Source organism: Hetaerina americana, unplaced genomic scaffold, assembly GCF_022747635.1.
Source record: "Hetaerina americana unplaced genomic scaffold, ioHetAmer1.1.p SCAF_247, whole genome shotgun sequence".
Classification (NCBI taxonomy): Eukaryota; Metazoa; Arthropoda; class Insecta; order Odonata; family Calopterygidae; genus Hetaerina; species Hetaerina americana.
This window is the reverse complement of record NW_027286816.1, coordinates 187,749-198,940: the sequence shown is the minus strand read 5'-3', so window position 1 is coordinate 198,940 and position 11,192 is coordinate 187,749. Positions and strand designations below refer to the sequence as shown.

Here is an 11,192-nt window from a genome sequence, read left to right as displayed (position 1 = left end):
AGAAGACCTGCCAGCAAATCTAAGTGCTATGGACCAAGTCCTGGGGGAATATAATATGAGCATCAACAAAATGAAACTAAAATCCTTGTGTGTGTGGAAGAGAGAAGCTGAATGCAGATATCACAATTTGAGGGGTGAAACTAGAGCAAGTGGAATCCTTCATCTACGTGGGCAGCAGCGTAATATGGGATGGAAGCAGTTTGACCAACATCAAGAGAAGAATAGCCCAAGCTAAGAATGCTTTCATGGAGAAGGCAATCACTAACTTCAAAAACCTAAGGCTGCAAACAAGAAGGCAATTTGTCAAGACTTTTGTGTGGAGCATGGTGCTCTATGGTTCGGAGACTTTGAACATTGAAAAAGTGGACCAGTATAGAATAGAATCCTTTGAAACATGTTGCTGGAGGAAAATGCTGAAGATTAAATAGTCAGACAAATTAAGGAATGAGGAAGTACATATATAGAAGAGCAGAAGAGGATAGGACCAAATGAAGAGCTCTACGACAAAGAAGAAATAGATGGATTGGACACATGTTGAGGCACAATGGATTGATTAGGGATATAATAGAAGGAAAAATAGAAGGGAAGATTCCAGGAGGAAGGCCAAGAGGCATGTACATAGGACAATTTACGGAGGAAGTAAAACATGTAACCTTTTAGAGGGTGAGGGAATTAACACTAAATAGAAAAGAATGGAGAGCTGCAGTAAACCGATCCTAGGATTGAAATGGTTTGTAGGCATCATACATAGCTAATGAAAAATTAGGCCATTGCCAAACTGCTTTCCAGTTTGAAGATAAAATCAAAACTTTTCCGTAATGGATGTAGTTTTGACACCCCTGCCATATGCCCTTTCATGATTAGAGTCCATTATGAAGATGAAAAGAAAGTTCTAATGAAAATCTAAGAAAAAACTATTTCATATATGAAGGACACTTTTGGTTTCTTAATATTTTAAATAGCAAGCAAATATTTGATAATATCCATATATTTTCTAAAATCTATTTCTAAAAGCCATTGTTTCAACGGAGCCACATGAAATCATTATTTTTTATGAAATCTGAGTACTGGCAAAATAAGCTATAAAAAATTACATTTTGGCGCTTTCATTTAATCACTGTCAACCCTATTACTGTTGTCTTTTTTACCCATGAATATTTCTGCAATTTTATGAAAATCTTACACTCAATCATGCTTAAGTGTCCAAAATTTTAAGTACGCATATCAGTTGCAGCTATTATTAAAACACAAAATTAATATTTATGAAATCACATAGGTTCTTAATTTCAACAAAAAATTATTTTATTCAATTATTTCTTTTGTTCCATTGTTTAGGTAATTCAATAAAATTTCTAATTTTAATGGGCCTGGGTTGTTACTGCACCATATTATGCATTGCAGTTGAGTTTGTGTTCTCATTATCTTACCACACAATACTATATTTCTACATTTTTATTTCCATCGACTCTTGTTTTAAAGTCTATAATTTACAGCACCTAAAACCTCTTTCGCTCCTTTAGCAACTGTAGCTTACATAGAAATGCATAGAATTAGCTCAGGGTCAACAGATTCCATTCTTCAAACAGCTTAATAGTAAGGCATCTCCTTGATTTATTCATGATTTCTTTTGGTAATTAGCTCATGTAAAATTGTTTTCCGAATATATTCAACAGGTTCAGGGGAGATTTAGTGGAAGTTTGTCATTATGTGCAAAGTGCATTAAGTGTAAATTTTGTTTTCTCACAAAACTGTTTTGTTTGATTACCTATACCACAGTATGGTATCATCTGTTGAATGAGGTGTTGTAAGTTTAGTTCAATAAATCATTATTTAGTTCTTCAATTAATTTTAATCAAATCAAATAAAAGCCATCCAAAATATGTTTACTCATTGCTGTTTGTAAACAGAATTTGTAACATATATTCCTCAGAAGTTAACTCTTGTATCCAAATCAGACTTTTTGTATTTTATAGGATTACAGGTGCTTCTAGGTTGGTACATATTCAATGGCTACATGAGTCATACACAACACAGCCTTCATCTACTGCTCTGTATCATAAGAAAGAAACCACTCATCAATGTTACAGATAACTGTGTCATCACTCATCTCTAATCATTAGTACTGAAATCCTGTGACCAAATCAGAATCTCTGTATCTCTGTAACATGATGCAGGATCCCCTGTATATATCATCTCAGTATTCATGTTCTCATGGAGATGCAATTATGTTACGCTACTAAATGTTATATAATTGAACGTCCCTAATAATTTCTCTCAATCCCTGAAATGTTGAATGTTAAAGAGAAATAAAATCGCAGTTTGCATTTTACTTAAATGCAAGCAAACTTCCATACCTCTTTCAGTGTCTCAAAGAGGTGAGTCTGGCGATGCTTAAGCATGCTTATTGAGCATGTTGGCTGAAGGCATTTCAAACCAGGTATTTTTTACGCGGCTATCCCCCGTACAAATGTATATAGTTCCAATGATTACCGCCCTTGAGTACGGCGCTACTATCGCCGTCTTCTCGTTGATTCCCCTAGGCAGTCTGTGCGAGCGCCTTTCGCGATCAGTTTCGATCTCTTCTCCGATGACGGAGGTGCGCGAATAGTTGAAGTCTCCGAAATGAGAGTTTTTTGACGGAGGCTCGCATCAGTTATTCATCGCAAGCCTATTACAACAAAAATATAGCATATTCTGTGCGTTTTTGGTGCCATCAACTTGGGTCATGTCATATAGCTCTCCGTCATTCAAACTTAATTTTAATTAAAACAAAGAGGAAACTTCGAAAGAAATTACATCGATGCTCTTTTGTAAAAAAATAGTTTTTAGCAACGAACAACAAGCTATGTATTATTGACTAGATATCTACCTAAAAAAATATCGAATTAAAGAACATATCTTTCCACTACTATTGCTAGCAGGTCGTGGCTATTTCGGAAGGATATGATCTGAGAGTGAAAGTGAGTGAAATGATTTTCTTCTTTCTGGAATTTTAAGAGATAATTTCAAAATGAAATCGCGCTTTCCACTTAATTTATATTTATTGAGTTCAATTATCAACTTAATAACTCTTCAGTGGGTCTTGATTCAGGATATCGAATGGAGATTAGTATAGGACTACTGGTGAACTGTTAGTGGGGGTACCCGAAAGCTATCCCATTATAAGGGACGACGAGTGCTTGTTGAAGAAAAGATACCTAGTAAACAGGGTAACGTAAAGAAGAAAGTAATGATTGGGGAAGTTATTGGGAAAGAAAGGTCAAACGGATCAAATAGTGAGTCAAGTGGATATGATTGCTTACTGAAAGAGCTACAAGCGTACTTTTTTGACCGAGAGAAGAAAAAGAAAACCCATTGTTTTCGAAAGCATTAAGCGTTCCTGTTCAATAATTATCTTCTCGTTTCATTCTGAAATATCTAAAATGGCGTTTGATACTTGTTCGCATGTGCAGCCGCTCGTAATGTGTATAACGTGAAATAACACGGTGGAGCGAATTTTGCCGCTGGTACATGCGTTTATGTCGTGGATAACTGATGTCGACCGACCTGTGAAGCATAGCACGTTACAAATGCTTCTAGTGAGTGCTAAGAACACCTGAAGATCACAACTTTGGCAGCATAGTGGTGCAAAAAAGTTAAAGCATTTAGTTATCTAGACCCTTCACAATGAGTACATGGAAACTGTAACTGTACTCCGGGTCGGCTAGGTGACCGTTCATTCATCAGGTGGTTTTTGCCCGTTCCGCCCGATATTCCGCGGCCAATTTCTCCGCCGCATCGCCCATCGCAGGGTGGTGGAAATCTAACTTTCGTGCTTCGGAGGCGTTGACGCTGAAAACTCGGGAATTACCAATGACTTTCTTCCGAGAACAAAGTGTCTTTCGCAGTGGTGCGGCTTAAATGTTACGAGTGATTAAGCGCTTAAAATTTAGCGATGAATAATGGGGCAGTGGAATGAATCTGATTGATTGTTAGAGATGCGTGAGTCATGAACTTCACGCCTTACGACGCGTCCGCAGGCTATGGGTCTCCGGCGGTGGTGTCCGAGGACGGCTTCTCGGCCACCGGGGTGCCCAGGCTGAGTGACGGCCTCTTCATGATACACGACCCAGCGGCAGCCGCGATGGACTTCGTCACTCCCGGACCGGACATCGATGCGGGGAACTACACCGGTATCAGCGTGGAAGAGCTACCTCGGGATCCGGAGTATTATTCACACCGTTATAGGCTAATAGGTGAGTAAAACAACGAGCGATACGGCCAACTTAATCAGACGGTTCTGTGCGGTCGCCGGTTTAGTGCCCTCGATATTCCCTCGATTTTATGCAACGCTTGAATCACACGCTTGTGATTAGGAAGAGGTTGTTCAGATCAGGTTTTCCGGAAGGTTTCCAAGTTTTTTTTCCCGATTAGTGACGACTATTTGTTGGTTCAGTGTAAGTTAATTCGTTGCATTCCCGACGAATGTTTGACATATACGTTCCTTCCTCTAGCCCAACTATCCAATTCCAACATACATTACTCGCCATCGGCACGAGTGGCATCGAACTAACTAAATTATGGTGAGGTATGTAAATCCTCGAAATAACTATATTTGATTGAAGTGCTTTGGACTAATGTTTATGTGGAAGAGGCATGCGTTCGTCCTATTGTTGGCGGTACAAATGTTGTTGAATTCCCATCTCGACCGAGTTTATAACTGTGGCATCTAAGTTTTTGGGCTCACTGAAGCTCAGTATTGCATCTAGAAAACCTTTGAAGTGGGCACTTTTGTGTGTGGACAAAAATATTTTTATAATATTTTTTCCGTGGGAGATGGTAGTCCAGGGGTAGAGCACTGGACTATTTACTTCAGGGCTCGTGTTCGATTCCCTGAGCTGCTTATCTCTAACTCTGCGATTTTTCGGGTACCAGATATTCCTGGGAAGCGACACAGGCGACGCAGGGAAAGGATATGACCTCCACACCCTGATATGTGTGACTAGCACGCGTCGTTGAACTTAGTATTGGGTTCGCAATATTCATGGATATACTGCGTTAATTGTTTTTATGGTTTGACCTTTATTCTTAAATAATACATTTTAAAATCAATGTAAATTTGAATGTAATCGCTCTAATTTGGAGACCTTAATGCACCATTCAGCATGTAACTTTATACTCAGGTTAAAGTAGGTATGCGCGATTAGTTTTGGGCGTTTAAATAATATTTATTTTAAATTTGGTTAAATTCTAAAACGAACCTCCTCCAGATAAAGGTGAATACCCAGTCCCCTTGGATAAGCCGCGCTGAAGCTAGGTCTCTAAGTGAAAATTACAATTTTATATACTATTTTCCAAAAGCCACAACTTAATATACGTGGCCATGCTAAATTTTGATCACCGACTTTCTAATTATACCTAATTTATCATACTCTCAGTAATCAGGAGCGTCCCCTGTTATAGGAGTGATAAAATATTCTTTGTAGTTATCTGTAATCTTTTAGGAAAATGTGGTCACTATTTATTCCAGTTGCAGGGATTTATTCGTTTCAGCCCTGAAGTTTGTCTTCTCTGTTGTAAGATTTTAAAGGGATTTGAGCGGTTTGAATGCATGTGTAGGCAACAAAATAAGCCGATAGCCTTTATGTGTGTTCAGTCGATTGAGATAACGAGGAATATTGTGGTGCTTTTCGCCGGATCATTTCGCAGGCGTAGCAAAAATTAAGAAAATAAAATGCAATACAGTATTATATCTCGGGGCTATATTTTTCTCTTGGCACCAACTTTTGGGTTAGCTGGCGTTCCCTTGGTCAGTTGTATCCGATCCAAGTCCATAGTTTATTCTTTAATTGTTGGTTCGGGAATGGAACGAAATACAGAGAAAAGCCGTTCGTTTCGTGAAAAGCTGCCAGGAAAAAAAAACGCGGAGGATTCACACAGAGGCATCATAATCTGGGATGGGAGTCCCAGGAGAATTGAAGGCTCAGCTCCGGTTAAGCCTATTACAGAGGTATTAAGCGGGCGATTTTTCTGCAGCAACGAGGAAATGATGCAAGGTACACACTAAATCGGCGGGTCGAACAAATGTGAGGGAATGAGAGAGAAAGAGAGAGAGGAACAAGACTCATGAGTTCGCTTTTCTCTTGCACTATTCGCCACCAGAACAAGCAGTGAGTCAAACACCCAAACAAATTAGTACTCATCTCTAATTTAGATATGTTTCCTCTCTACTTTGATGGTTTCTCACTTCAGTTGCCCCAGGCACACGCCAATAAAACGGCCTGCCAGGGGGCCGATGTAGTAATGTTTAATATCGGGCTCATAATGAATCTTCTTCCATGCGGTGATATATAAAAGCATTTCTAATTAAGTATGTATGAAATAAAGGTGGGACGAAATTATCAATGGGGACGTTGCAAGCATACTTTTCCAGTTTAATAATTTCAGAAAAGATCTTTACTCCTTAAATTATTAATTTGTTTAAGTTTTTTCGTGTATTTTATCGTAAATGTTGTGGGAAGGACATATTATTTGCATAATGTTCGTATCGATGAAGGTATGTTGGTAAAAACTGTACCCAGCACGTCTAATGCGGAAACTGTCATCATGAAATATATTACCCGGCAGTTATATCAGGGAAAAATTAATTTGAACTCATGAATAGTGTTAAACTGTATCTTAATTAGTTAACCTGATATATTTTCACTTTCTTAGGGTAACTGGCCAGGAAATATTAATTAAAGTTTGCAGAGGGCCATGCTACGATTAGAAGCTGAAGATTTGATTTTATTTGGCACAGTTTTTAATACGTAAAATTAGGAAGTCAAGAGCATAGTTAGGTTGAAAACATAAGTTTAGAGCGCTGAAACACTGCGTGGGTTTGCTTTGATCACGAAAAAATATTCCAGTCCAGAAAGAAAATATCTCAATGGGGTGCTCGAGAAATGACCTTAGGTAATGAGACAAACAAATTGAGACCGGGTTTATAGGTGACCGCTGGGTAATGATTGCACAGATCCGCGTAGTTCATTGTGGAAGACGTAAATTTACGAAATCAAAGCGCCAAGATTATCGTGCATTGAACATTTTCCCCAGTTAGCAGCGCTTTAATGAAGTTCCCCGAGTAATTACGGTTTAATAAGGGTTTAATTTAATCATAATCCCAGTGATAATGAGGGAGGGCCCGAGAAAGTTGAGTGAAAGTTGGTGCACAATACCAGAAAGGTACAGGTAAACGAACTACCTGCAATTTTTGGTAATTGGATGGACATTATAAAATCGAAGAAAATAAAATGACATTAAAAAAATTTAATTAAAAATGTTTGACTGTGGGAGCTGACTTTACCCGTAAGAGTTGATGGGCCAGCATAAAAAGCGAGTCATTTTTTCCGCTTTGGCGATGAGACATTTCTTTCTTTTACGTTGGTAATAATCCGGGGTAGCTTGGCATATTGTTTCAGACAACGAAGATTCAGAAATGTGACTTTAACGGATCAGGTTAGAGGGTGGTTGTTCTGGCAATAAAAATTGACCAAGTTCTCAAGATTTATTTAATCGTCAAGAAGAGCACCGTCTTGGATTCCAAAATGAATTCCAGCGTTATTTTTGGATATTAGATCTTCGAAAATTTAGCTTGCGTTCTTGGTGTTAGAATCGGCTCTTGATGAATCCTGGAAGTCGCCTCTTGAAGGAAAAGAATAATCAATTCCGAGACCATGTGCTCGAATGTTTACACGGTTGGTTGGTCTTCGAGGGTGGAGAATTAAGGTTGGGCGGTTTGAGGTAGGGGTGACCGCAGATGAAATTTCAAAATTTGCTCCACATTTGTTTGATTTTGGAAGCTCCCATCCCTAGAACACTTCAGATATTGATATTTTTCTTGATTTCAGGCGTATCTGCGATGATGCGGAATTGTGCGAGATAACAATTTTTTTTTCCATTTACGTATGCCTCATCGACAAACATGAGCAGATATCTGCAATAATACACATCATCCTATATAACGTTCCTTTCAAGCGCAAAATGCGAGCATTACATATTCCACAGGGAAATAAGTCGCCTGAGAACCACAATAGGATGTAGCTACCTCAGTGTCCGCGAAAAATCTCACAAAAATTTGTTTTTTTACCGCACCTTTTGCAGAAGTTCCTGCATTGTGATTAATTGGGATAACTAATGCCACTTTCGTGAGCATAGTGGATATATCGTAACAATTACTGCGAGTATAGATTTGACCATTGCCAAACATATTTATTACACATTAAAATATCGTCTTGAAGAATGGCATAGGTGAATATGTCGCACCAATGCGTGAGGAATGGTGATAATGGCAGTACTGAGTACCTGACGGAATATATTGTTAAAGAAATTAGCAATCCTTCTTATTAGCAATACTCTTGCATAGGCCATTACTTTTGCTTGCGGTTTGGGAGAAAGCAATCGATCGAGATTGTTTTAACATTAATTTAGCATACTTGGACCTTATATGCAAATTCGGTACACTTTGGATGAGACTTTTTCAGAGTAAAAAACCTCTCATCTACGAAATCGCTTCACCTGAATTCATAATAACGTCTGCGAAAAGACTCATCTGCGTTTCAGGTAGCGGGTTTTTTTCTGAACCGATGCTGTTTATTTTATTCAAAGTAATAATTGAGGAATCGCGATCGAAAGGCGATCATTATGTTGTATTTTGTAAATCTATCATATATCTATGTGCATTTCGTTTTTAATAGTTTTTTTAGCTGAAATATTAGGGTTGTAATATACTTCTGTTTTTACTTCAAAATTACTGAACCAAAGTATGTTTGTATGGGGATTTCCGATATTTGTTTGGATTTTGCAAACCGGGAAGTTGGTGACAGTGAACGAATATTATTTATTTCCACAATCATAGGTGGGAGCGGGGCTGGATTTTATCAGTCCAAGGGGTGTAATAGGATCTCCGCGTACTCGATCTATACAACCGACGGTCCAGTTTTGTTCCATTGGCTCGGAGAAATGACGCTCCTTTGCCCTCGAGCTGAAATCTCTTTCAATTCTCTAACTGGTCTCTGTCTCTCCAACCACGTTCCTTTTCGAGGATGTTGTTACCCCAGGGGCTGTATCGACGTTCCTGAATACGAGTCTCCCGACTTCCTGCTAGAACGAAATAGCAATCAATCTATGTTTGAATCCTGATCCCGTTGTATTTGCAATGAATAACTAGGCAAGTTGCCCTCAGAATAAAAACACCGTGTTAAAGTATGATTTTAATGAGACTTCTTTTCAATTCAAATCTTTTTCGGCGTGGATATTCCTGATTATTTTGTGAAAAAATCAATCTTGTGCATTGTTTAGCAACCGCTCATCATCATGTTCACTTAGACTTTCTTACGACACTTCAGTATTGAACTTTTACAGCGGAATTGAGTTGGAAAAATGACATCTTTGGGGCGATAGCGTGTTGTTTATTTCCGGATATATGTAAGAATGCATCCAAATCCCGACGTTTCCGTTATTTCTCAATGTGTTTAAAAAATGCTAATCGTATTCATTGAGCGGGCGGTGCATTTATGGAGCTTGTAAACTGTCGGACTGTAAGTATTAAAGGTGGTGGTTCTCATCCCGAGAGCGTAGTGCCAGGTCGTATTTTCGGGTGGAGAGCACATCGCTGTGGATTCTGAGGACTTCAAAGATGAAAGGATTCCTTCCTCAGGCTTGTCTGGGCCTCATCACTGAGATGGTAATATCCACTCGGTATTATCTGCCAGAAAAAGAATGCAGATTGTTCGAAGCCACCGTGGAAGTATGAATTTGCTCGTATTTGCTTTCGTTTCTTATATCACTCGAAGTCTGGCTTAGTATGTCAACAAATGTCCAGGTTAATAGATTCAATGTTAGAAGAACGGGACTTTGGCGGCTGCTCCATTAAATTCGGGAGGAAAGAGTAATGCGAGGGGAAAAAATATGAAAATAATTTGATTTTAAGTCTCTCTTCTAAGAAATTGATTGACTGCATTAATTTTATGACGTCAAGAGAACGGGGTTCAGGAACAAAATTAGCCCGGCGGATGCCGGAAGGATAAATATTACATGAAAGCAAAAGAGAAGGCCACCCACGCCGAGAATTTCCATCGTTGTCTTTTTTGAATTCCTTAAAATGCCAGCAAGAGGGAACATTGGGGCTCACGGGAAATTGTGCTTGAATGGGGATATGATAGTGAGTGAAACACCGCACACTGCCAAGGGTGCATTTTTTCCTACTGTATTTGCAGAATGTTAGCAATTATTGATAGACCTGCAAATGGAAAAATATAAAGATTTGCATGACCTAGAAAATGTTTCCTTTTAACAAAATAACTTACTTGGATTTTTAAAACTATCATCATGGATTATCGATCCGAGGATTGGTTCATCACTGTCCTGCCAATCCCTTCATTTCATCATACCTCCTTGAACCTTGACATTTCCATTATTTCTCATAGTTCATTCATGACCTTCATCAGTAAACTATCAAGCCATAGGATATGTTCAATTATTTCCTCTCTTCTTCTTGTAAGTATCCCCTCCTGAGGCTACTCTCTTCACTCACTATTCGTGTCATTCTCCACTTGTTACTCTGTCAATCCATTTTATTTTCTCCTTTCTTCTGCTTTTCTTCTTTTTCTGCTTTTCCTATCATCTTCTTCTCGTCTCCGATGAAAATTGCACTACATAGATGTTTTAACGAATTGATTCCTTTTGTCAAATATTTCTTTTTCTATTTGGCGCTAGTAGTTGTGTCTTCTGATTGAAAGCCTTTTTCAATATTCTTATTCTGTTTACTGTATCCCTATTGCTTCATCCATCGCTAATGATCCTGCTTCCTAAACATCACAACTCTTTCACTTGTTCCAGAGTATGTTTCTCCAGCCTTGCCTAAAAATTATCTCTCCTACTCCTACTGCAAACCACCACCTCAGTTTTTATCTTATTCACCATTTGGTTGCACTTTTTCATTTCATTTTGACTAGTATTCTTGACAGGTCTTCTTTCATATATGCAATAACAGTCTGTCCCAATAATAAGCATGAGAAAGTGAAAATAAGTTGAAAGATACTTCCAGGAAAAAGTTAATTGTAGATCAAAGTATAAATTACAAAAATTCTTCAAAATATCATCCTTGCCCATCGACACACCGATGCCAGTGCCTCTCCCAATCGCGGTACGCTTCCGAGAAGGCGCCGACGGGA

General features: G+C 38.6%; 1 protein-coding gene across 1 annotated transcript in view; it reads left to right on the top strand.

The window, feature by feature from the left end:
• Positions 1-3,988: 3,988 nt before the first annotated feature.
• The window catches only part of LOC139689559 (thyrotropin-releasing hormone receptor-like), a gene marked incomplete at its 3' end in the record, with an annotated part of 49,421 nt that continues 42,217 nt past the window's right edge, over positions 3,989-11,192 (top strand). The window contains exon 1 of the mRNA XM_071586714.1: positions 3,989-4,235. Coding sequence (XP_071442815.1) covers positions 3,989-4,235 — 247 coding nt within the window. The remainder of the gene's footprint in view (positions 4,236-11,192) is intronic.